Genomic DNA, 27,790 nt, shown 5'->3' with positions numbered 1-27,790 from the left:
GCACCCTGTTGGTAATCCTTGTAACTTTAATGCTATTGAACATCATAGAACAGAACCAACTTGTTTAATTGAAACAGCTGTTAAGATTCATTAATTCCATTTCTCATAAGGTTAACATGGGAAACTCCAGAGCCACTGGGGCGGAGCCCTTTTAAGAATTTCGAAACGGGAAATAGTTTACGTCCGATTCGCATACCTACAGAATTTACACACCAAATTTCATAACGATCGGTGAAGTCGTTCCGGAGGAGTTTGCAGACAAACACTGTGACACGAGAATTTTATATATTAGAAGAAGATAAGAGGCAGAGCAGAAGGCAGAAAAATGGAAAATCATAGCATCATAGCCACAGAGGAGGCCCACCCCAGACCCCACCACACAGCTGAGCAGACACAGCCAGCATGCGATATTGACAAAATCACAGAAAATGTCAGATATAGTTGTCTATTGAATTGCAAGAGTTAACTCTTTTCGAGAATTAATTTTAAGTAAGTTAACTGCCACTTCTTTGTTAATAAATTCAGTTGAGGTAAGTCATTATTGGTCTTTATTATGCTATAAGTTATTGGCTTAGCGTAACCACTTGGGTTATTGTTTTGGACGAATCTCAGTTTTAAACATAGCCTAATTTAAGCATGCCCTTAAGTTGTTATGATTTACAAATATATGTTTGAAATTCATTTGACAATTTTTTAACAGTCCAATATAGGCCTATCCCTACACTCTAACCCTTGAGCTCCATAATGCTGATATAGGCCCTAGGCCTAGGCCAGGCTATGCAAGAGAAACTTAAGCAAACTTACATTTCTCTTTACTGGTGGTACAGTAAGTTAGGCCTACAAGTTAACCCAACAGCTATGCTATGCATAAGCTGGACTAAGCTACGCTTGGGCATTTTGAAGAAAATCTCATGTAGGCCTAACTGTAAATAAATAGCCAGCATAAGTTAACCTATAGTTTAAATAAGTTGATCCTAAGTTATGCTGTCCCCTTGTAAGCTAAGCCCCTGGTGAGGAATAAAGTGGTTTGCGTCAAAGTCCTTGAGCACATATGCTCGCTGAGTGGTGCTGGATGAACCTTCAATAAGATAGCAGCTAGACTGCCACTAATGTGAAATAGGCCTATAGACCTAATTTTGAGGAGCGAGATGGTCTAGTGGTAACTTAACCCTCCCAGTGTTACTTGACGAAAATTCGACAAGCAGCACACTTTGTGTAGTGTTACTTGTCGATTTTTCGACACGCAGACATCGTTTACGGCGAAGGCTCTATGACTGACTGAATCGGATTGAACTGGATCGAGTTAGGTATCGTTCTTTCCGTAATATTCTAAGCTTTCTCCAGAGGTCTGTCTCTAAGCGCTATTCATTTTAGTTCCGAAAATATTGTAGCAGACAGCTGACGTGCGTGTATTTGTAAACAGCTAGGTTCCCCCGGACCGATGACTGATGTGTTTTATTACGTTTATCATTGTTTTAGTGTTAAAAATCAAAAGTAGTGATATACGTGGTGCATTATAAGAAGATTTAAGTGGTTTTGAAGTGCTGGTTGATGATCCTGAAGAAGTAGGTAGTGATATTGATGTAAATTATCAGCCAGATTCCTAGCTATGGTTAGGCTATGCATTCTTAGCTAAACGCTATGTACTGAAATCAGTTTTCCGCCCATAACTTATTTATTTGCAAATCTACTTCCTTATATTATTATATATTTGTAATCCTCATAAAATTTAGAACAAAGTGGCTATTTTCAAATATTTATAGGCCTATAATTTATACAATTTCATTGAGCGCGAGCTTATTTTTTTTTTTTAAATTTTCGAAATTATATTTTTTTTACCTAAAATTTTTTTTTTTTTTTAAATGTTCCTTATGTTTTATATATAATATTGAAGCCCATGATTTTCCAAACAAAATGGTATATAGAACATTAGAATTAACATTGTTTTAAGCTTCTCAGATCCGTTTTAATAAAACCTTGCAAATGCGCCAAAAATAGGTGGACATTAAGGCCTAAACTATGGACACTTGGAGGGTTAAAGCACGGGACTACGGTGTCTGAGGTCCCGTGTTCAAATCCCTCCAAATCAAAAATGGATATTCATCTAAGTGATAACTTAACCCTCCGAGTGTTATTTGTCGCTGCAGCGACACATAACACACTTTGTGTAGTGTTTTGTGTCGCTGCAGCGACTCACAAACACTGTTTACGGCGAAGGCTCTATGACTGACAAAATCGGATTGAACTGGATCGAGTTAGGTACCGGTATTGTTTTATTTGACAGATTCAGAGCTTTCTCCGGAGGTCTGTCTCTAAGCGCTATTCATTTTAGTTCCGAAAATATTGTAGCAGACAGCTGACGTGCGTATTTGTAAACAGCTTGGTTATAACCTCGGACCGATGACTGATGTGTTTTTTTCCGTTTATCATTGTTTTAGTGTTTAAAATCAAAAGTAGTGATATACGTGGTACATTATAAGAAGATTTAAGTTATTTTGAAGGGCTGGTTGATGATCCTGAAGAAGTAGGTAGTGATATTGATGTAAATTATCAGCCAGATTCCTAGCTATGGTTAGGCTATGCATTCTTATCTAAACGCTATGTACTGAAATCTGTTTTTTGCCCATAACTTTTTTATTTGCAAATCTACTTCCTTATATTATTATATATTTGTAATCCTCATAAAATTTAGAACAAAGTGGCTATTTTCAAATATTTATAGGCCTATAATTTATACAATTTCATTGAGCGCAAACCTTTTTTTTTTAATTTTCCAAAATATTTTTTTGAATCAAATGTTCCTTATGTTCTATGTATACTATTGAAGCCCATGATTTTCCAAACAAAAGGGTAGGCCTATATAGAACAGTATAATTAACATTGTTTTCAAGCTTCTCAGATCCGTTTTAATAAAACCTTGCAAATGAGCAAAAAATAGGCAGACATTAATGCCAAAACAAGGGACACTCGGAGGGTTATTGCAGCAACCCCTAGATCTAACCTGAAGTAACTTAATGTGTAAACAAAGCTATGTCCACACTTGTGCGCTTTCAATTTTTAACGTACCTTTCATTTCAGCCTTCAACTCAACATTTAATTCAACTTCAACATGCATTTAACGAATGCGTTATTGCAAGCATTGAGGCATGCCTTTTAAGTTAGCTATCCACACTCATGCGTCACTTTCCTCATGTTTTACATAGCCTACCTTTTCCTAGTTGAATGAAGACAATGCTGTATTCTGATAGGAGGAATTGAGGAGGTATAATTAGTGTTTAGGAAATTTCACAAACGTAAGAAATCAATACGTACAATATAGAAGAAAGAGTAAACTATAAAACTCGTATTTTTCTTTTGATATCGTTATTTCATTGTGTTTCACCCACTATTTTATTGTGCAAAAACAGTCTGGAAGTTGCATAAATTAATGAGTCGGTTCATTATAACCTAACCTTTACCTTCCTAATCTAACCTCACTTCAAAACACTTAATACAGTCACGAATCCGCATAAAACCCGACCTACCTTCCTCACATGCCTAAATAAGAACTGATTATTTGGTTTCAAAACGAATTGATTTGATTTAATTCCGCATTAGATCAAGTTGTTTGCTCTTCTCACTCAGTTCTCACTCCTCACTCTTCACTCAGTACGGACCCGTCCAGACCACGCCATATTATCATTAGCCTACCACCTTCAGTACCGCTCAATTATCCTTAGATTCGTAATCCTAACCTTCGTTTTACGGCCACTTAGGAATGTCTCCGACAAAAACTGATTGCATTTTTGGATTCAGCGTTAAAAATACTATAAGTAGACATATAAAAATTACATCATATCCCAATGTAAATACGGTAAATATTTGCCGGCATTCCTTGGCGCATTCTTTACTTGCGCCCATCTGTGTCAAGGCATGCGCTTGGCGCACACAAAAACGCACAGGTGTGGACTTAGCTAAACAATCCCAGGCTGGTGCTAAGTTAAGACATTCTGTTTTATAGTGTAATCTTGGTTAGTCAGTCATAATGTTCACTTATTCTCAATAGGCCTATGCCTAACTTATTTGTTTACATCACTTAGGCCTTTTAGACAATCACAAATAGGTAACAGAAACAGCCTCTTAAACTAAGTTAGGTTTCAACTTTTTAATGTTAATATTTTTTAATTCCCATTAGGAATAATTAACTTATTGTCATTCAAAATAGATTAGGCCTAGCTCACATCATCTCAAAGTTAGTTAGGCCTACTCGTTGGTTTTGTTTGTTAAGTTAAAGTTAACCAAATGCTGTAGGCTAATGTGGGTTATTTCTGGGTCTGTGCAAACTTAATTTTCATTGAGTTGTGTTTGTGTGTGTTTATCATTCAGATGTCCATTAGTAGTAAGTTTATAGCGGCAGTATCTTAAAAACTAAGGCTATACCGGTTGCCCAAGATTTTGAAACAAGATAGGAACATCTAAAACCCTTTCTGTGAAAGTTTTACTGGTAACCTTTACTAATATATACAGTAGGCCTTACACTCTCGATTATACGAGCCCTAAAGTAAAGTAAGAATAGCAAGTAATTTGTGATTTTCTTAAATTGATGTTTATAGATATTATTTTAACCTACAAATTATCTGCAGTAACCCAGAAAATGAAAATCACACATTTAGGTTGGCCCCTAACCATTGGTGAGCTGGACGAGTTGTCTGCAGAACTTCTACAAAAGCAGTGAAATTTCTGCCTGGGCATTGCCAGCTTATATCATACCTTTGGCCAGAGTTTGTCATTAAAGTTTTAATATTGACATGATTGTGTCAAGTAGGCTATTATAGTTCAAGTCAAACTCAAACAAAATTCAATTGTGGACCTATAGGCCTACCTACTTAAAAAAACTATAGGGATCACCCTAATTCTGTTTTTATTTAATCCTGTAGTAGAGTGTTGACTTAGCATCATTTATTAATATGTTGACCTACTGTAAAGTTTTCCAAGACAATTTAAGAAACGTTAAGCTGTTTGATTTATTGTTTCCCATAATAACACTGCCTTACAACATTTTCGATACTTTATACTTTACTTTTTCATGAAATGGCGACCATACAAAGTAGGTATTTTAAGCCAAGTATGAATGGAGATGAGTGGCGCTATCTTACCTCTACTACGTCAGCAACAACAAATTAGGTAGAAAATTAATAGAATTTTAGACCGTAGCGCATTCTGTGACTGGTTCACACAACTGCTTCTTTTTTAATAAAAAATGAGAGACAGCTGGTCCATAAAGATGGGTTGTCTACTTCAGCATCCAATAGTCAATGATTCTCACTAATCCTTCACTCATATTTGGGTGTATGTTTAAGTTAGGCCTAGGTGGCGTCCTCATCTCAATAAATTGATAATTGATTTAGGGAAGGTAGTTATTTTTTTTTCTTTTACAGCATTGTCACTCAGTTTTTTGTTGGAAATTTGATTTTACTCCCAAGAAAAAGTTTTTCCAACCACCAAAATGGCTGAAACAGTGGAGTTTCGTACCGAAGAAATGATTCCTGAACTGGAAGCTATGCTGGTTCTTCTTTTTGACAAGGATGAAGTTCAGTAAGTATTTAAGTTAAGCTGACTTTCCTTCTTAATTAGTTAACATAATCATTTACTCATAATTTCTATTAAGATAGCCTAACTTGTATTAAGTTAGAGCCGGTCAAATGTACTGTTTTTAAAAGTACAATCCCCACTAAAGCTTGCTTGTGCGATTTCGGTACATCTCAGTCAAGTACTTCAAATAAGGCTGTGGTTGACGTGGAAAAATCAAAATTCTCCTCGGATTACTTTATATAAGTAGCGTTGTTGCCAGTAAGAACAAGAACTAACTGAGCCATTTTTATTAGGAGAGTTATGACTTAACCATAAAAAACCAGTAAATGGACGTTAGGTTCTCTACTCTTGTGGAAAAGATTTGAGAGTGATCTCAGTGGTCTAAATAGGCTACAATGCTCGAATGCTCAATGCTTTCCTAAATTTAAGTCAAATATCACAGTAAACAGTCCGTTTTAACGAGTTTTTGGGGACATTGGTTTAACCGGAAAACCCGCTATCCGGACTGGCCTCGGTCCCGAGGAGTCTGGATAAGAGGGAGTCTACTGTATTTTGTTCACTCCGCTTAATTGGCGGACCTGAGACCGCACACCTAGTTTATTTTATCATTAATGTGTTACAGGTCTCTTCAAAATATGAGGAAAGATTATGAGTATAAGATCATAAGGACTACAAAGCGCAAAGATGACTTTATAAAATACATCAATTTTGAAACTCAGTTTCTCAGAATGTTAAAACTCAGATATAAGGTGGGTAGAGTGTTTTGTTATATTTACAAAATTAATGCTACCTGCTATAGAAGTTGTCACAGATATTATGATATATGGCATAAATTTTATTTACTATGATTGTTAATATATCTATAGTAACATCACCCCTAGAAAGGCTTTAGTTTCATCTAGGGTAACTGGAGTCCAATCAGGCCAAATCTTTGCTACCGTATACCGATTAGTTTCACTTGTGATTTCTTGCAATAGTTCCTCTATCATATAGAGCTGAATAAACCTCAGTAATGGATTTTTTTTAGCCTAAAGAAGAAGCAACATAACCAGAAACATTAGTAAAAGGTAGAGGTAAGAAATCAGGGAAGTGCTGTTATTGGTCGATAATTGTCCACTTAGGTCTGACTATTTTAGGGGGCTTTTTAGGCATAAGCTTAGGAGCTACTTTTCTTTTCTTACTGTTGCCGGTATCATTGCTGTTACTAACAACTTGGACTTCATCAATTGCAGCACAATCAAGATGTGAGGCAGGTCTACTAGGGCTGTCTAAATCAATAACACTTTCATCACGTATGTTTTCATTGAATGAAATACTACTATTACTTCTTACGACCAGTGCAATTTCAGTCACATTTACACTAGTTTCATTATTTTCGCAATCGTTGTCACTTTCTTTATGTTCACTTTCAGCTATGCCAAAACATCATTACGTTCTTCGTCACTAGAAATATGGTTGTTTTCATCGTCAAAGATATTTTTGCCATCGGAAAGGAAGTCAGGATGGTAATCAATATCTTCATCTTTGGATAGAGACATTATAAACAAATAAATACAACGCAACAATCACACTCGAAGACAATCATTAGACACATATGCAGAACTCGCAAACTCGGCCGGCAGCAGACATTAGCAGAAACAGACAGCCGGTTTATTTTGTATTCCTAGTTCGAAAGACCACCACCAAATAATTTCCAAAGAGGTATAAACATAAATAAAGAATCACTGAATCGAAACATCACAGCACAGCATCGAATCAATATTTGACCAAAACTCGCAACAAAGAATGTTAAAACTCTATGTCGGCTCCTGGCCGACCTGCGATAAGAACGGTGGATTGGTGATTTCGGCTACCAGCCGACACGAGAGTCGTAAGGGTTAATATACAAATTTGGAAAATGAGACTATTAAACCTTCGAAATTATAAAAATAAACAACCTGTGTCTTAGAAAAGGTTTAAATACCTGCTATAAAGCAATCCAATTTTGTTGTTAGCACAACTAGTTTCGGTGTCTGTATGACACCATCATCAGGCTGCACAAGGACAGTTTTCTTTCTTCATACGAAGAGCGTCATATTTACACGAAAATAAATAAACATTTAAACACGACACAAACTTGAATACGAGACATTTATTGTAACTGATCAGTTAAGAAAACAGACGACGCTAACCCGGCGGAGTTTGAGTCCAGACAAAACCCGTCTCCTGTCAACCGAAGTTTCATGTAGCGTATTAATTATATAGATATAAATTTGTGAGTCTGCATTAAGAATTTCAAAAGTGATCATTCTTCATTCAATCACACCATTAATCTATGCATTCAGAATATTTCAATTACCAACTAATTACACCCAGAACCTATCACTTGTTTTTAATAAAGTTAGTTGGCACATTCTCCTTCAAATACACCAGAAGTTGTTACAGTGTGTCTAGTAGTCGGGAAAGCCGGGAATTAGTATTGAATTTCAAAATGGTTTTGAAAAGTCGGGATATAGTCTTAAATTTCATTTCAAAGTTGGGAATTTTCATTATTTTGCCGCGATCGTCGTCTGGCGTTTACATAACCACGAAAGCCAATGATGATGATGTTCACACGGCCTCGGGAAATGTTCACGATTTTGCCGTGATAGTGGACGACGACAATGACGATGTTTCCGAAACCGCGGGAGATGACGATGACGTTTCCGTGACTGCGGGAGACGACGATATCTGCTCGGCCGCGGGAAATGTTCATGATTCTGCCGCGATTGCGGACGTCGACGATAACGTTTCCGTGACCGCGGGAGATGACGGTGATGTCTAAACAGCCACGGGAAATGTTCATGATTTGCCGCGATCGCGGACGATGACAATGACGTTTCTGAGACCGCGGGAGACGACGATGATGTCATTGATGTCTACAAGGCCGCGGGAAATGTTCATTATTTTGCCGTGATCGCGGACGACGACGATCACGTTTCTGTAACCGCTGCGGAGTCAATGATGATGTCTAAACGTACGGTATGCAGAAGATTTCATGATAAAATAAAACCAAATTTGTTAGTTAGAATTTTTTATTGCTGCATTATTTCTTTACTTGAAAACACCACATTATCATAATACTACTTTATGAAAAAGACAGGGGTTGGTGTAGTATTATTTAGAAAATTTTGTTAAGCTATAACAATTGGTATCGGTATCAAGAATCGAGAATCGATACATTTTGGTATCAACACCCACTAATTGTTGAAAAAACTAGTCTTGAAAAATCTGGAATTAGTCTTGACAAGTCTGGAATTAGTCTTGACAAGTCTGGAATTAGTCTTGAATTTTATAATGGAAATAAACTAGACACCCTGTTGTTATCTGTCTGTGTTTGTTTTGATTTTAATTCCTTAAGTAATTACTGTTTTTAAAACTTATATTAAAGAGTTTTTGTACCTTACGTTAACTAAGTACCTACACTAAACGTTAAACGTTAATTTTTAGTGTTTAACGTTTACCGGGCTCCATAACGTATACTGGGCCCGCTATTTCACAGGATTTATCATACCATTAAAGCCAGCTGTTAAGTGTAAACACAATTAAACATAACCTAAGTTGGAAGTGTATGCAGAATTTATTTTTAAAGTCTAGTTAGATTTTTTGCTTCAATTTTTCTCCAATATTGAACATTTCTTTGAGATTCACCTTAAATAATAAAATAGTGTTATTAACAGAAGTTATATGTGAAAACCATAGAACCATGATCTGTTATAGCTCCTAAAGCTGATAAAGTTAAAATGTTCTCCATAACTACAAAAGCAATCACAACCAAGTATATTAAACAATCCTAACCTCTAAGCATTGATAAAAACAACACCTCAGCTCCATTTTACATTTACATTGCAATGAGTTATGTCATTATTGGTAGCGTTAAACGTAATTTTCACGAAGATGCAAAAACTCTAAATTCGGCGCTCTTACGTTAAACGTCAAACGCTATTTTTAACGTCCATTTGCGTTTAATGGGATTTTCATGAAGATTCAAAAACTCAGGTAACTCAGGTGTGGGGTATTTAAAAAACCATGACAATTGCCCGAATAAGTTGTTTAGCCTAGTTCCATTTCAATTTTAATTTCTTGTTGGGTTAACATTTTTATAGTAAAAAAATGTATTTTATTTTGTTATGTCGGCCACAGAAAAGAGGAATTCAGAAGAATGCTAAGCTGTCCAACATTGAGTATGCCATTGGAAGAAGGTTGCATCGGCTGTTTATGCTTGCAATTCGATCCTTTCCAAAAGATCTTCGTCTCTGGATGGCATATGTCAAATTTTGTCAAAAAATGGTAAGTTCTTTCACATTACCTTAGTCTCACCCTGTTGACACAATAGCTACTGTACTGTTGAATACAAAAGCAGTTTTCTATTCAAAAGTATAATGTATAAGTGTATAAACAAGCTACATTTCAATGATTAAAAATCAATAACTCCAGTATTGTTGATGATTTTTATATGTTTTGGACTCAAAATAATCAGTAAAGTATAGGCTTTAATTTGATTTATTGATTGTTTGAATCAGTTAAGCTCAAGATACTGTATTACTCTTGGATATTATTTTTTTATTTTAACGCTGCAGATCAGCATGTGTCCTCTCTTACATGTTAAATGCATAAAAAACATAAGATTAAACATTAAAAACATGAGTGTGTATGCTAAATTAAATTAAATAATCACTAGCAATGATAACAGCTTTATAATTAATTTAAAAAGTGGCAATAACAAACTGTATTTAGTAGATTTAAGTATTAATATTAATATAATCTAAAAAAGAATTATTTTGATACAAAACATATATACCATAATATCCAAAATTTCATGCAGATTACAACTGTGTAACTAAATTGATAATCAAACCACTATGAACGGAGATATAGCGTATTTTGCTAGTGCAAACACGGAAACGCCATAAGACGTAATGAGTAAGAGAGAGACAGCTCAGATCTTAGGTGGTGGGGGGAGCGCCGAGTGGCCGGACCGAAAACCCAGCACACAGCACGCGATCCAGTTGTAGCAATAGAGATTGATGGTCATGACTAGGGCAAAGAATTAATATTCAATTATGTAGATTATTAAGTTTACCAAGCCGGTTGTGGTCTCACGGTCCATTTTCCAGATTATTATAATCAATATTTAAATTCACGTTAGCTACTTGTAGATACTTTTAACAATCAGAATAAGTCCATCTATAGAGTTAAATCTCTGTTCACTATTTATTAATTAGATATATTAGATAACATAAAAGCTGGCTGTGATATGCAGCTGAGGTATTATTGTGCACTTTGACGAGGATGATAGGTTTATTTCAGTATGGTTTGAGCAACGACAGGAAATGTGCGTGATTTAGCGGTGGTTGGAGGAAGATATATTGGGCCCAGGTATTTTAATTAACACTCACACACCGCATTTCGCCACAATAGTATTAAGAACACCAACATCTTCATTTGTTCAGGATCTAATCTGTTTACATTAGATACTGGGTCAATGCAAAAAACCTAAATAGGAGCAAGGTATAGACCAAAAGTTTTATGTCAATTTTCGATTTTTTTTCTAAATATCTGTAAAACCGACAACTGACTTTAACAACCAACCCATCCCTAATTAGAAGTTAACATTTTATTTAGGCCTTAGTAATAAAGTATGCAGGGTTGGTACGGTCAAGGAAAACCTGGAAAAGTCAGGGAATTTGGTCGGTCTGGTAAAGTCAGGGAGTTATGAAAAAATTCTGGAATTTCTCCTAAACCTTTTTACAGATATGCTACATTTTGCTCTTTATATGTTTTTGTCAGGGTTATGACTAATGACAGAAAGAACAACATAAGCACTGATGCACGTGTTTATATCGATAGTTAGTTAGTTATCGGCACGGGGAGGAATCGATACCGTATATACTGTAGTTTGAAACAAGTTTTGTTTTTGGGAGTGATTTGATGCTCATTCACTCAGCACCAGTATCTGTATGGGATCTGGTGGGTGGAGGAAGTCAGTGAGTGTGTTCAAAGCAAGCTAAACGGTCAGATTGTTCACTTGTCTAGCCAATCCTAGGCTTGGATTTTAGTAAGCAGGCTATTCGATCACCCTCTGATCACTGGCTCTGAATGCACCCAGTACCGCGATGCGCGGAAGGATAGGCCTACATATTTATCATTTCGATTTCAATACTATACTGAATACAATTCCTCATTGAATTTATAGGCTACCAATACTGATTAAGCCTTTAATAAATCTAAATAAACGTATTACAGCACTTGTAGGAGTATTTAAAAAATATTTATCCTGTGAAATGAAACCGGTGATTGTTTAGTTTGGTACGGTGCTACTTTTTGTCTTCGGTACAAACACGATACAGTAGTTATTTTTCCAATATCACATGTTTTCTTCCAATATAAGCCGATGATTTCACAAGCAAAGTATCAATATCTATCGGTATCGCAAGCATCGCATCGTCTGTCTGCCAGTGTCAAGGCCAAGTAGAACATTTTAGAGTGAATTAGTTGGTTAGTTGGTTTTAACCCTCCGAGTGTCCATAGTTTAGGCCTTAATGTCCGCCTATTTTTGGCGCATTTGCAAGGTTCGGATCTGAAAAGCTTAAAACAATGTTAATTCTACTGTTCTATATACCATTTTGTTTGGAAAATCATGGGCTTCAATATCATACATAAAACCTAGGGAATATTTGTTTAAAAAAAATTTTTTTAGGTAAAAATAAAAATTATTTGGGAAAAATTGAAAAAAAATAAGTTTGCGCTCAATAAAATTGTATAAATTATAGGCCTATAAATATTTGAAAATAGCCACTTTGTTCTAAATTTTATGAGGATAACAAACATATAATAATATGCAGGGCCGGATTTAGCATTTTTGCGCCCCTAGGCCCAAAAAATTTTCCGCCCCCTAGTCTGGTCACAGTAACTTTCTTCAACCTTTATTAAAAACTACATCATGCCCGTATGCCAGGGTGTCTACCAACCGGGAAATCCGGGAAAACCGGGAATTGTACTTAAATTTTTACTGGCCATGAAATGTACGGGAATTGTCCTTAAATGCCAGACAATGTCCTTAAATTTTTAATGGGCCATAATTTTATTGATCGCTAGTTGGTTAGGAGCACATAAAAGGTTTATCAGATGTTTGTTTACATTTTCATAATTTATTACTAGAGTAATTATGCAATAAAAATCCCATTAACAATCTCAAACCCATTAATATTTTATCACGACAATCAAGTGTCAAGTCAAGTACTTCCAAGAACTGTTGACTCAGCAGCTAGCTCTTAAAAGTTGTATCACTTTTATTCCTTTACAACTTCTTTTTTTATTACTAGGGTAATTATTATTAGATCCCAAACCTATTTTATCATGAAAATAATACCGTAGCTTTATAATGGCTGTTAAATTTCACTTCTTACTTGTACTTTCGGCTTGAAGATTCAATTTGCCGCGGCCAGTGCCTAGTGCCATAAAACTGTTTATGGTTTCATATTAAACATGTAAATAATCTACAGTCTTATTTTGTAAGTTTACCCCTTTTTATGGACATTTTATCTTTCAATTGACAAAACCACAAGCATTGTTGTTTGCATTAATGTTTTATCACTATATAGGCCTGCTTGGTTTCAAATTATGTCATTGCATTTTCTGTATCTTTGTCTTATATTGTTGGTTGGCTATTCAGGTTTCAATGTTTTTTGTTTCCCATATATTTATTTATTGAGTTGTATGCTTTAAGCAAACAAAATCTTATGAACTATAATGATGATAGTAACTTTGCTGCTATTATAACCTCATTGTTTGTTACTCAGTTTATATACGCCCTCCTAAATAATTAGGTTTAGGCCTGGGTATTTTGATTCTTGAAAGAGCTGTAAAATATATTAAGAAAATGTAATTGAGCCTAAGATAAACAACTAATGATTGCTATGTGTCGATATTAACTTTACAAATGAAAATACAATAATCTTACTCTGTGCTTATTGCTTATTAATAGCCGCTTACCATACCTTGATTTTGTACTAAGAATTGAGTAACAATATGCATTCAAGATTTTTTTTCAAAAGTAGTCGAGAACCTAACGTTGTGCCAGGGCGAATCATGCCAAATTAATCCGCCTGGATCGGATAAGCTATGTTTTGAAGTTTACGTGACGGATGGAGATATTTGTCGCTATCGCAGGAGGCAATGATTGCGTTTCTCCGTTACACTATAAAAGCTTTACCTAAAGTATAGGTAGGCCTATGTTTGTTTACTTTCAATAAATTTCTATTTTGTAATTTTTAACTCTTATCTATTACTATTTACTTTTCTCTCTGGTACAACTACAGTGAATAACAAGATTAATACAGTTTGACAAATCAGGAAAATTATTCGGTACGCCTAATGACACCGACAAAGGTTACGGCAAAGTGTCCTTAAATGTACGGGAATTGTCCATGAATTTTTTATCCAGAATGTAGTAGACACCCTGCCGTATGCCTAAGTTAATTGCTTGAATACCACTCCTCGTTGGAATCATAGAAATTTTTTTAAGAATTGACTTGTTTAGCCTTAACAAAATGCCGTCTTAAACACTTTTTTAGCAATTTTATGTTTTTAATAAATGCTCACGTTTGTGGCCGTGGGACTGAAATAAAACAACTCAACCCACCGAGAATTCCTGAAAAAAAAAAAAACATGGCCATTGATTTCAATTCCAGGCCCAAAAACATGAACTCCATACAGTACGTGATACCATAGGTTAAACATACTCCTTTAGTAGATTTGTAATCATTTTGGATTAGCTGAAAAGAATTCTTGTTATTTAAGGAGTATGTTTTATCTATGTTCAAACCTAGTTTATCCACAATAAAACGATCTAATCATCAACAATAGGTCGTCTCCTGTTTATATTACAAGAAATTGAAACACAGATCATAGAACTAACCCTAAAATAATATATAAACAAAATTACGTCAAAACTAACGTACAGTGTCACCAACATGAACCGAACTAGACATAAACAAATTTTGAATTATCAATTTCATAAGAAGTCGACTTGAGTTAAATATAATCAATGGTCGTACTGCATCTAGGTTATATTTCCAAACAAAACATATCAATATTCCGGCCAACCTACCGATCCTCCTGAGGTCTGAGGAGAAAATGACAGCGTAATAGTGCTTTGTAGGGTATTGAATTGTTCTAAAATCTAATGCAAAACTGAGATGAATATTTTGTCGTTAATTTTAAGGTGAATTCATCGTTGTTTTAATATTCAACACAACTTATTATATATTTTTACTTGATTCTGCAGATTGTTGTAAACTAATCAAAGGATTAGTTAATATTTTTTGTTTTGTGAGGTGAGGGTGGTAATAATGTCTAGCACGAATGTGCCCCTAATCACTCAGATCAGTAGTAGCATAGATTAAACATACTCTCTCTAAGGGAGTATGTTTAATCTATGGTAGTAGTACGAGGTACAGTAGTACCGAACCGAGCCTGAGCCAGCATAGTGGCAGTGCAGTGGCAAATACGATGCGTACCCCTTGGGCGCTCGTCAACGTCAACATCCCTAATACAGCCTACTCCCGTATAAATTTTTAACGAAATCGATGCGTAATTCTGAAAAATAGTTTAAATTTCCTAACTATTATTTCTTCTTATGAACTTCAGAATCACAGTGCATTGGAGTTTTTTTTAATCAACTATGACTATTTATTTTTATTTTTAGATAGCCTAGGTATTAAAAAAATATATATTCTTGGCCGTGCGCCCTCTGGGACCTTGCGCCCATAGGCCCGGGCCTACCGGGCCTATTGGGAAATCCGGCCCTGATAATATGAGGAAGTAGATTTGCAAATAAATAAGTTATGGGCAAAAAACAGATTCCAGTACATAGCGTTTAGCTAAAAATGCATAGCCTAACCATAGCTAGGAATCTGGCTGATAATTTACATCAATATCACTACCTACTTCTTCAGGATCATCAACCAGCCCTTCAAAATCACTTAAATCTTCTTATAATGCACCACGTATATCACTACTTTTGATTTTTAACACTAAAACAATGATAAACATAATAAAACACATCAGTCATCGGTCCGAGGTTAACTAACCTGTTTACAAATACGCACGTCAGTTGTCTGCTACAATTATGATCGGCTCGGAGAACATAAAGCGCTTAGAGACAGACCTCTGGAGAAAGCTTAGAATATAACAAAAAAAACGATACCTAACTCGATCCAGTTCAATCCGATTTTGTCAGACATAGAGTCTTCGCCGTAAACAGTGTTCGTGAGTCGCTGCAGCGACGCATGACACTCGGAGGGTTAAAGTTTTTAAAGTGAGGCATTGTGTTATTTTGCTTTAAATAACTGAAATCATTAAATCTAAAATAAGTTAAACATTTACATTTTTTCTAATATTTCTTGATTTTGATTAGTCGATATCGACTTGCGGTATTCTGGTACCTGGAAATAGTATAGAGGCCTAATTAATATCAGTCTGGAAAACCTGGAAAAGTCAGGGATTTTTTTCAAATTTAGTACCAACCCTGCTATGGTACTGGTAGGTATTATTTATTTGGTTTCATGAACTGATTGTTGACTAAGATCAAGAATGCATTTGCAGAGATTCAGCTCAGCAGCCAGTCGTGTACTGGAACAAATGTTGGACCAGCACGGACATTCCAAGCCCGAACTGTATAAACTGGCCGCCAAAATTGAACTTGATGATTGTAATGATATTGAGAAGGCCAGAAAATATCTCCTTATGGGAATTCATGTGCACAAAGATAACAAATCACTGCTAACAGAAGCCTTTAGGCTAGAGCTTATTGATGCTGAGAGGAAACGAAAAGAACTGGAAGGTAGGTTTAGATTTCTACCTGGAGCTTAAAGTCACTGCATTTACACTAGTTAGTGCTAAATTATTTATTTCAATACAATTCATTCACCAATTGTTATGAATAAACTGACAAAAATGATGAGTACTCAGTGAAATTAGGTAATAACAATATATTATTTTAACATCTCCTTCAATCAAAAGACAACACACAATTCTACTAACTTTGGTTTACATTTTCTTTTAAAAATTAATAAACATGTGTTCCAATTATTAATAAGCATTCTAATAAAAATATTAACATTTGATAACAGCTGGCAATTTAAAACCATGAAGTTAAACCAACTTAGCATATATAACACCAATCAATAGCATTTATTATAGCAATTACTGTTTAAAATTTATCTGAATTAAATCATGGGGACCCACGACGATTCCCTATTACCTATTACCCCATATTTTACCTTCATACTTTCTGAGAGACTGCCTTTAGAAATACTGTACTTTTAGATGCCGATTACAGAAGTAAGATTTGATCAATTTGTTATTTACAGCCAAATTACACCATATAGTTTTTTTTACTTTCAAACAGAATGTCACAATTTACATTTCATAAGTGAATAGCGGCTATACCTGTGCTTCGCAACGGAAAGAGGACGCAAAAGCAGAGTGTTTTTTAGATCTGCTGTTTTCTATATGTAGTTTGGTACTCTTCTTCAATTCATTTTACTTAAAAAAATTATTTTTCCACTTGGTTTAATAAAATTATTTTCTTTGACATGTTCGCTGCTGATAATGCACCAGTGCGGCATTGGTTTATTTTGTGTAGCCTAATTTGCTAATGATGCGCATATGTTTTTCACTAATTTATTTTTTTCAAAACTGATATAAGTTAACAATTTTAGGTTTTAGTTATAAATAAACAAAAATAGATATTCTATACAATTTATTGGATATAAAAATAAATGAGCTCTTCACGTATAGAATAATATCATTTGCAGTGAACATGTTGTATTCAGATTAGGGGTTTGAATTTCCTAGACAACTTTGTACAGTGTATAAAAAGAGAAAATCCGTTCATTTAAATAATTTTTGCCTAGTATAACCACTCTAAGCTACATTTTAATATGCCATTTAATATTTTTATTTGGTTAATGGCATTAAAATGACCATTATTTGACGTTATCACTTCAATAATGTAGTAGAAACATTCAATCAACAAACAGCTGTTCTTAGTCACTAACAAAGCTTTCTTGCCATTTATTCAACACTCATTTGCTTTCATTAATATGTTAGTCTAGATTGATAATAGGCCTACATAAAAAATATGTTTGTTTAAGATAAAAACATGGCTTTGGATCTTACAAATGTACATTTGAGTGCCAAGAAAGCTGAAAGCATTTATGACAGTGCAATCAAGAAATTGAATGATGTGGAGTTGATGAACGATCTGATGAACATCTGTGCAGAATACAGCTTTGCCCAACCTCTTCAGAACAGAATCTCCCAGTAAGTTTTATTGGCTACCTATTTATATTGTATACATGTATCATAAGACATACGAGGGTAGTTTTTTAATTAAGGGTTGTTTTTGTGTATAGCTCCTTAGCTCGTGTGTCCTTAGCCCCAACCAGGCTCCTCGCCGCTTACTAACAAAATTTGTTAACAGAATGACACGATTTGCAGCTCTTTAGCTGACCTATACTCATCGCTCTATGTTTTTGAAATTGTTCACACTGTTGAATCTATTGCTACGTAAAGTCAGTGATGTGTTTTATGATTACAAGAAACGGCAATTATTTAAATATGTCTACATTGGGATATGATGTAATTTTTAGATGTCTACTTACAGCTTTTTTTTCACGCTGAATCCAAAAATGCAATCAGTTTTTGTCGGTAGTTTTTGTCGAGATTCCTAAGTGGCCATAAAACAAAGGTTAAAATTTCTTGTGTTTTAAAGATTAAGAAAAATAAAACAAAATTAAATCAGATCAAAACAAACATTTATGTCAAGAGCATGTTAGAGTATTTTATCGTAAAGCAATTTGTATTTTGATGTTCAGTTTTTTGGTCTACGTACTTCAAAAGTGTCACTTTCTGTATTGTTCCAGAGACTTGTTTGAGCACGACACTAATGAGAGAATGTGGGATATAATTGCTACAAGAGAACTGAATCACTCTGATGGAAAGCTTACACCCAAAGCCAAAATACAGTAAGTATCATTTGCCAGCAAAATATTTTTGGTACCATTACCTTCTCCATTTTATTGGATTTAAAGTTTAAGTCAACTCTTTATAGATTTAAGAATAACAACCAAATTTTGTCTACAATATGGTGCTGACTAGTTTTGTTGCAAGAACAACATTGTGAAAACTTACAGCACATTGTGGTAAAATCGATACATAAAAATTTATAAAGTACACATAACGCAATGCAAACCACAAACATTACACAAACTCTATCAATGATGGGGCTGACTACAAACTGCACAATCTGATGACCAGCTGTTGATATGAAAGCCTGTAGAGTGAAATGTGTCGCAGGAAATGTGTCACCTTGTACGAGACAGCTGTCATGAGGCTGAACACTGGCAAGATGTGGGCCTACTACCTGGACGCTCTAATAGAGTTGGGCAAAGATACCTTCGTACTGCCCAACTACAAGCGCAAACTGCTGCAGTCCGCCTTACAAAAGGCTGCTACTGCTGGCAAACTGACGGAAAAATACTACCTCGTGTGGGTAAGTACATAGTGTGCAACAGTCTAAACATCTATCTCTCCCTTAGATTTTGTTACTGTGATAGTTGGTGTGGCATAAAGAAAAGTTTACTATAAATTATTTTAGTTAGGCTACATTAAAGGGCCAGCTTACTCGACAGAAATCAGTATTAAAAATAAATTACGGTACATGAAGCAAATAGTTTCAGCTCCAAATGAGATCCGAAACTAGTTACTTTATGCAATTTTAAGGATTACCATTTAGGAGGTTTTACTTGAAGTGTGCAGAGAGTGTAACTTCAGTTTGCATTGAATTCAGGTCGGATAGTTAAGGCTCGTTTTACATAAATCGGATATTTAGAGATTTTTGGATTTGGGTATTTTCAGATTCTGATTGTTTGACAGTTAAGGAGGCCCAATTAATAAATCAATATTAAGGTTGGTAGGTCGAGGTATTTTTGTTCAGCATAATTTTATCTAATATTCTATCTAACTAAAATGTATTTTCGTCATCTGTTACCAATTATGTAGACAAACTGTTGCCATAAAGGTAAGTATGAAATAATATGGTTGGGCGTTAATGTAGGCATAGCCACAGAGAAGGAAGGTAGAGAACTTATGGTACTACTGTACTTATGGGAAGTAGTACCATAAGTACCATACGCTTTCAGCTCTGGAATTTTGGGGTGTAAATATACTTGTGACAAGCGAGGAAGAGCCCGAACGGCAAGCACTGTAAAGAAATTCCTATCGCACTGGGTACACGATCTTCCTCCACCATGAGCGTTGTAGTACATGAAGGTGAAGGGAGCGGTGCAGAACTTTGCCCTAGATGCCAGCACTAGTGCTAGACACCACTTAAGTGTACCATTGAATGTTTCTTCTGTACCTTACTTCTCTGTGGCATAGCCTAGGATCTCTAACCTCAGTTTCAGGTTAGCCAGCTAACCTAGGCTGTGACCAGGACCACAACAGGCTATGATTGGCCTACTAGACAGCAATCTTTGTTGTAGGTTATGAGGATTGTTGTGTTATACTTTAGAACACATTATTTTGCCAAATTGTATAAACTGCTGTTCAATTACTGTATAATTAATGTAGGAATAGAGAACCCAATTGGTGGATTATATACTGAGTATGTGTTGTGTAGGTGAGTCATTTACAAATGCCAGAGAAGCACAAGAAGCTCGTGGAAGTGCTGCAGGGAGCTGTGAAGAAGCTGCCAGAATCAGTGACATTGTGGCATACCCTACTGAAGGTGCATCTGACCAAGGGGGAGGAGAAGCAGGCCAATCAGGTGTTTGAGCAAGGTGTGGCTGCTTTGACCAAAAACTCTCTACCTCTTTGGCAACTCATGCTGCAGTTTGAACAGACTAAGAGGAACAATAAGGTAACCTACAACACCTGAACAGTTAACTTACATACACTCACTGATGGACACCGTAGTACGAGGGCAGTTCTTTAAAAAACTTAGCTTTGTATAGAAGCTAGGCGATCATCCACAGTAGGTAACGAGTCACTTGTAACCACCCCCCTATGATCAAGGACAACAGGGCCCAGTTTCAAACCATCAAAAAGCTACTGATTTTTCTCAGGATCGATCTGGCAGCCATTTGATTAGCTGAGGATTGTAACCACTCAGCTACACAGCTACAAATTAAAGTACTGTATACCCATGAAAATAGGAATTATCAGGATAGAATAGTTTAGGTAAAAACCTTTGATTAGTACAAATCGACAAGAAGTAACCCATAACAATAAACACATGATAATATAAATGACAATTGTTTGTAGAGCCAACCATTACATCTCCCTCTTTGAAGGTTGAGTTTCTGGTGAGCTTTTATAAGCCGTCTTGGTCTGGTTGTTCTGTTAACTGATGATTTCCTAGAGGTGTCTGGAGGAACCATATAAAAGTTTATGCAGGGTTGGTAGGTCAGGGAAAACCTGGAAATGTCAGGGAATTTTGTTGGTCTGGAAAAGTCAGGGAATTTTGGAAAAAATCTGGAATTTCTCTTTAAAGACTACATTTTTTACAGATATGCTACATTTTGCTTCCACGTCTCAATACTTGGTCAAAAACATCGAAGTTTGACGAAAACATCGGGAACCTACCATCGATATAAAAAACATCGAACATCGACAGACATTCTATCATCACCCTCTGATTACTGGCTTTAATTGAACGCACCGAGCTCCTAGTGTTTCTACATGACCAAAAGAATATAATCCCGGTCACTGGGTTAAGAAATCCCGTTTAATCCCTTAAGATTTTTGATGTTAAATTCTGAGTGTTAAATTAGACATATTGTGTTTAAATAGTTGTTTTAACATTGCTATTATATTTTGTTAAGGTAATTTTTTCGATTGGGGTTAGTTTTTCACTAAAATAAAGCATAGTAAATAAAAACGGACGTCATAGCCAAAACTCCTGTTTTTTCCCACATCCCCTTTAAATCCCGCTCATGCTCTAAAAATCCTGTTATCGGGATAATAATCCCACGTATGGAAACACTGCTAGTACCGCGATGCGCGGAAGGATAGGCCTACATTCATCGTTTCAATTTCAATACGATACTGAATACAATTCCTCATTGAATTTATACCAATACTGATTCAAACTTTAATAAACTAAAAAAAAAAACTGCACTTGTAGGAGTTTATAAAAAAAAGTTTTCCTGTTGAAACATTTAATAGTTTAGTTTGGTACTACTTTTTGTCTCCGGTACAAGCATGCTAGTTATTTTTCCAATATCACATGTTTCTTCCGATATAAGCCGATGATATCGCAAGCAAAATATCGATATATATCAGTATCAGAAGCACCGTATCGTCTATCTGCTAGTGTCAAGTCAAGGCCAAATAGAACACAAAGTGTGAGGTTAAGTTAGTTGGTACTCTTAATTTTCCAGATTCCAGATGTTTAATTCTTTTCTTATTGGTTTTATGAGTAAACTATTTAGGCCTACATTTTTTCTAATAATTCTTGATTCTGACTATTCCATATCGTCTTATGGTAGGCTATACCTGGAAAAAGTATAATATCAGTCTGGAAAACCTGGAAAAGTCAGGGAATTTCATTTTCCAAAATCAGTACCAACCCTGTTTATGTCTTCTTCGATTCAATGACAACTCTACAATCGCTCACTGCCTCTCAAGTAATTGAGAATTGTAAGTTAACGTTCTCTCGCCACGGTATTCCTAAAGTTTTATACTCAGATAGTGGAACGTAGTTTGGCATCACTAGTGCTGAGTTCAGAAAATTTGTAAATTATGCCAAAGAGTAAAATTTATTATACAAAACAAATCTCAGTTTCATCAGAGCAATGGCTCAGCCGAAGTAGCTGTTAAAATTCAATTCAAATTTTTTTTATTCATTTATAGTTTAAGTTATACAATTTATAGCTTCAAATAAATATAAAGATGCATCTTACCTTACTTGTAGCAAAACATTTTTTTTAATTAATCCTTTTAAATTAGAATTTATGTTATAATCCTTACATTCCAATATTCATCTAACGAATGCAAAGACAATGGAATGGAAATAATTAGTTTTTTTTTAAATATTTATTTTCATCCAATATAACTTTATGTAAACTAAATAAACACTTGAGTTCAATGAAACTACTTTTCTTTTCAAAAAACTGTAATTTATGTTGTTCAACTTGCCTGGTGTACCTTAATTTATAGTTTCAAATGTTTGTACTATTAGTTTAGATTGGAGGTTAATTTTTTTTACATGTAATATCGTGTCATAGACTGTCCATCACCTAATTTAGAAAAAAATGGTTTTACTGATTGGTGATCTTTAATGTTAAAAATAATTTAAAGTGTTTTTTTTTTATGAAGAATTTTCTATGTTTTTCTTTGTAGTACCTCCACGTCGATTCCAATCTGTGGGGCCTGGGTTACAAACTTGTAACCAAGAAACTTGGCACCCACTCTCCACCTTCCGTCATGGATGGGGCCACTATGGAGAGGATAGTCGAGTCCCTTTTCCCAGCTCACACGTTGCGCCCACTGAGGGATTTCGGAAGGGTGGATGACGTACCACTTTTCAGTTTTGGAGAGATGGAGGCGGCCGTCCTATCCCTGAAGAACAATAAGGCTCCTGGACCCGATGGGTTACCCGGCGAAGTCCTCAAGAAGGTTTTGACTATTAACCCCTTGATCCTTTTGCGCATGTACAACGCCTGCCTAGTCGAAGGAGTTTTCCCCTCGTGCTGGAAAACTGCTAGGCTTGTGGTTGTTGGGAAGGGGAAGGGAGACCTAGATCTGCCATCCTCTTATAGACCTCTGTGTATGTTGGATACGGCTGGCAAAGTCCTCGAGAAGTTGATCCGTTCCCGACTGAATTCAGCCGTGGTCGCTGCGGGGGACCTGTCTCCTCGCCAGAATGTATTCAGGATGGGGCGATCTACGGTTGACGCAGTTGAGGAGGTGAAGCAAGCCGTGATGAGAGCTGAAGATTTTAACCACTACTCTCGTAGGGTTGTGCTACTCGTAACTCATTTAAACACATTTAATTCCGCGAGGTGGTGCAATATAATATGCTGGATGCTCTGGAGAACACCTTCCACGTTCTGGTATACCTCATGCGTATCATAGAGGATTATCTCCGGTTCCGCCTCCTCATGTATGAAACTACAGAGGGCCCACGGACGATGAGTGTCACTTCCAGTGCTGCCCAAGGTTCCATACTCGGCCCAGACCTCTGGAATGTCATGTATGACAGCCTCCTGAGGTCTGAAATGCCTGAGGAAACTGCTTTGGTTGGGTACGCAGACGACGTTGCAGTTTTGATAGCTGCACGTAGCGTTGAGCTGGCTCAGCTAAAGCTGAACCGAGTTATGCGTACCATAAACGCATAGATGACAGACCACGGTCTCTCGCTTGCTTTGAGCAAAACTGAGATCGTGATATTAACAAAAAAACGGATTGACACCATCGTGCCGTTGAGGGTAGGGCCTGTCGAAGTTCACACCGTTCGTTCTGCCAAGTACCTTGGGGTTATGGTGGACAGCAAGCTTAGCTGGCGGGATCAGATTTTCCGTACAGCGGACAAGGCCACTAGGGTGGTCTCCTCTCTTAGCCGGTTGATGGCCAATATCGGAGGTCCTCGGTCCAGCCGTAGAAGGCTGTTAATGTCTTCTGTCCAGTCCGTACTCTTGTACGGTGCTCAGGTGTGGGCAGACGCTCTCAATAAGGAGGTATATAGGATGCGGCTTGCCCGAGTGCAGCGTCAGGCAGCACTAAGAGTTGCATCCGCCTACCGAACAGTGTCCGAACCCGCTGTCCTGGTGGTTGCTGGAGTCATCCCCATCAAACTTTTGGCGGCGGAGAGAAAGGCAATATATCAGCGCCATGGGGAGGACCAGGCACGAACAGAGGAACGCACCTGCACCTACCAGCTGTGGCAGGAGAGCTGGGAACACGAGACTCGGGGACGCTGGACCAGGCGACTGATACAGCAAGTCCAACCTTGGGTTAATCGGCGGTGCGGAAAGGTGGACTTCTACCTCACCCAATTTCTGACGGGTCACGGCTTTTTCCTGTCGTACCTGTTCAGGATGGGCAAAGCCGTGTCACCCGATTGCATATATTGCCCAGGCATTCCCGACGACGTGGAACATACCTTTTTCCACTGCCAGCGTTGGGAAAGGCCCCGCCTGGAGACTCAACAGTTAGTAGGACTGCTGTCAGTGGACACGGTCATACCGATGATGACGGAGGGTGAGGACAATTGGACCTGTGTGTCACATTACATCCAGGGTATTCTCCGTGCCAAGAAGCTCGACCTTGACCGGGATGCGGTGTAGGTCATAAAGTATCTAAATGCCAAAAACGGTGAGGGCTTAGGTCACATGTTGGCCTGACTTGAAGTAATGTGACAAACAATTCCAGGTCTGTGTCCAACAGAGTAGAGGGGGTTTTTTAGTGAGTAGTCTGTGATAGTTTCAGGAGTCTCACACTACAGGCTGGCTACCTGTGTGCGTAAAAAGCATTTTTCAAATATAAAAAAAAAACCTCCATAAATTGCTTTACCATAGGACATATCAGAATTTATTAATGCAAAATAGGTGGTTTAAAGTATCAAAATCACACACTCTTGACATTTGTAGCACAACGTAGCGATAATTTTACCAATGTAATTGGGTCAAGAGAATATAATAAAACAAATTACATAACATAATAAGTACTGAATGTATTTAGTGATGTAAAATACCCGGGTATTTAAAACTCGGGGTAAATACCCTGGGTATTTACCCGGGTAAGTACCCAAAATCCATAAATACCCGGGTATTTTGGGTATTTATGAAATCGATTGAAATTCATTTATATTTACCCCTTAATATGTTATTGTTATCATTACATGATTAATAACGGATAGTCTATAACACCTTTTACTTCAAGCTTTGCTAGTAGGCTTCCTTTTATTTAATGATTTAGCACTTTTTTTATTATAAATAAGCATGGGGTTTCGTGTCTTAAATCGAGTAACATCAGTTATATTTAACTTACTAAAAAATAGTAGCCTATATTAAAAAAGGCTGTAGCTATTTCAATTTTTATCATTTTATAAATTTATAACCAATTAAATAACATAAACAAAATTATTTTGATTTATAAATATCCAGGAATTGTTGAAAGATTTATTGTGCTATAGATTCAAATGTTTTGTACCACAAGTTTATGAAATTAGTTTTTTTATTTTGATACTATTAATACCAACAAAAGATCTAGAACAAAAATATTATTAAATCCTGCCATCCTACAGATTGAATTTTAATTATTTTCTTAAGTTGTTTACACATAGGCCACTACTAGGTTACATTTTCCTGTCTTTCTAAATAATAATTATTACTTTACAAATTATTTTTCTTCACTTCCAATAAAATAAATTCATCTATCTAGCATAGAAATTAAAAAATCACAAGTAGTCAGGACCAGTGCAACCATGGGACCAGGGTATTTATGCCGATTATGCTTTATGCTCAGACCTGGGTATTTATGGCGATTGTACCGAGAAGTAAAATGCTAGTAGTGACCATATGAAATTTTGTTCAACACATTTTATCATCATTTTACTATCCTTTCAGGGTAATAATTGCAAAAAAACATCTCAATCTTCTCTAACTTTAATAACAATTATAAATACCCAGTTTTTGGGTATTTACCCAGGCCTGGGGTAAATACCCAGGTAAATACCCAATTTATATTTACCTACCCACTGGGTATTTACCCGGCCCACATCACTAAATGTATTTATATTTATTTATGTATAACTGAATGCATGAAACTCATTATAAAGAATAACAATGATACAGGTTGAAGAGTTGTTCAAGAAAAGTTGGACCCAGTGCCGAGAGATATCTCAGCCTCTTAAGCCCATGTACCTGGAGTGGCTAGTATTGACCCAAGGCATTGTGGTCGCTCGCAAGACTTACGACAACTTGTGTGAGAACTCTGCCCCATGTCTAGAGATGCACAAGAAGATGATCTACCTGGAGTCCATCCAGCCGTCCATGAGCATGAAGCGAATCCGTCATTGCCATACAATCGCATGTGCACAGTTCGGTGATCTAGATGTCAGTAAGTAAACCGCCATGTCATTAACCGCCTATTTATCCTGTGATGGTCGTACAACAAACAAACTTACCATTACAGTATTCTTGATTTAATTTAACTTCTGATTTGATCATCACACTGGCTGTATATTCATATTTTGACAGACATTTGCTTCTTTACAATGACTGTTAGTTTATTTTAATCATATGAAACTATGTTTTATAGCCTTATCAAATGAAATCTCCTTGTTATTTTTATGCCATGTCTTATTTCAATGTAATTCTTTTCTAGATGTATGGATGGACCACTGCAAGTTTGAGATCAACTCTGGTGATACGGAGAGGCTGAGTGAGATATACTGGAGAGCTCGTAAAAACCTGTCTCCGCAGCAGTTTGAAACATTCCTCTCAGAACTGACGATCATATCCGCACAGACCCCCTACGGGCTTAAAGATGGAAAGTTTAAATGAAAGGATTGGTTAACAAACGTTTTATAATGTATGATTGGTTTATGTTAAACTATCATTTACTTTTGTTGATGTATTGTATTCAAATTTGTTGGTAAATGTTACTACCAATAACCTTGTAAAATTAACTTATGCAGGTTTAAATTACTTGGTTACTGTCAAAACGATCTCGGATAGTTGTGACAATAACCAGGTAATTAAAACTTTCATTAGTTAATTCAAACAGTCCATAGGGTAATCCATCGTGTAATTACAAAATTAAGTGGAAAATTTTATTATTTCAGTTGTCAACAGTTATTCACCACCTATTAATATGTGGTGATAATATTACTAATTTCCTTAGTGCAGTAAAAGGAGAGCTGTAATTATAAAATATCTAATGGTTTGATTTTTGTTCATCTTATCTATTGATTTTAATAGTTATAAAAATAAGTTAAAGTGTTATTTATCAGTCTTCTTCAGGTTTTACTTAGTTTGACAGTTTTGATAGTCATATAAATGTCAGTAATAGTATTATTTGTATATCCTCAAGAAATTCCTCATTCATTAATTTTTGCTTTGTTTAATTGTATGTTAAAGGTTTTTTAACATTCATACAGTAAATTTCCTTTCAAAATAATTATTCA

At 36.1% G+C, this 27,790-nt stretch overlaps 1 protein-coding gene across 2 annotated transcripts; it reads left to right on the top strand.

The window, feature by feature from the left end:
* Positions 1–271: 271 nt before the first annotated feature.
* On the top strand, positions 272–27,790 carry LOC128986607 (U3 small nucleolar RNA-associated protein 6 homolog). Of its 2 annotated transcripts, none has more exons than XM_054407056.1 (11): positions 272–489; positions 5,418–5,574; positions 6,194–6,320; positions 9,733–9,879; positions 16,198–16,435; positions 17,751–17,919; positions 18,522–18,623; positions 18,955–19,150; positions 20,279–20,518; positions 26,457–26,721; positions 26,989–27,790. In XM_054407056.1, exons 2-11 carry the CDS (start codon positions 5,486–5,488, stop codon positions 27,165–27,167), a joined length of 1,752 nt encoding a protein of 583 aa, XP_054263031.1. In that variant the 5' UTR covers positions 272–489; positions 5,418–5,485; the 3' UTR covers positions 27,168–27,790. The 2 variants fall into 2 exon arrangements, with proteins under 2 accessions (XP_054263031.1, XP_054263030.1); XM_054407055.1 differs by having other exon boundaries at positions 273–530.

This window comes from Macrosteles quadrilineatus, unplaced genomic scaffold (assembly GCF_028750875.1).
Source record: "Macrosteles quadrilineatus isolate MER2022 unplaced genomic scaffold, UCM_ALF_1.0 Scaffold_2__2_contigs__length_208266976, whole genome shotgun sequence".
NCBI classification, from domain to species: Eukaryota; Metazoa; Arthropoda; class Insecta; order Hemiptera; family Cicadellidae; genus Macrosteles; species Macrosteles quadrilineatus.
This window is presented reverse-complemented; position numbering and strand designations above follow the sequence as displayed.

Bases quoted from the DNA above. Each gene is read 5' to 3' on its own strand.
- LOC128986607 (XM_054407056.1), top strand. From the start codon at position 5,486: ATGGCTGAAACAGTGGAGTTTCGTACCGAAGAAATGATTCCTGAACTG. The intron at 17,920-18,521 runs GTAAGTTTTATT...GTATTGTTCCAG, and splicing joins CTTCAGAACAGAATCTCCCA to AGACTTGTTTGAGCACGACA. The intron at 19,151-20,278 runs GTAAGTACATAG...TGTGTTGTGTAG, and splicing joins AAAAATACTACCTCGTGTGG to GTGAGTCATTTACAAATGCC.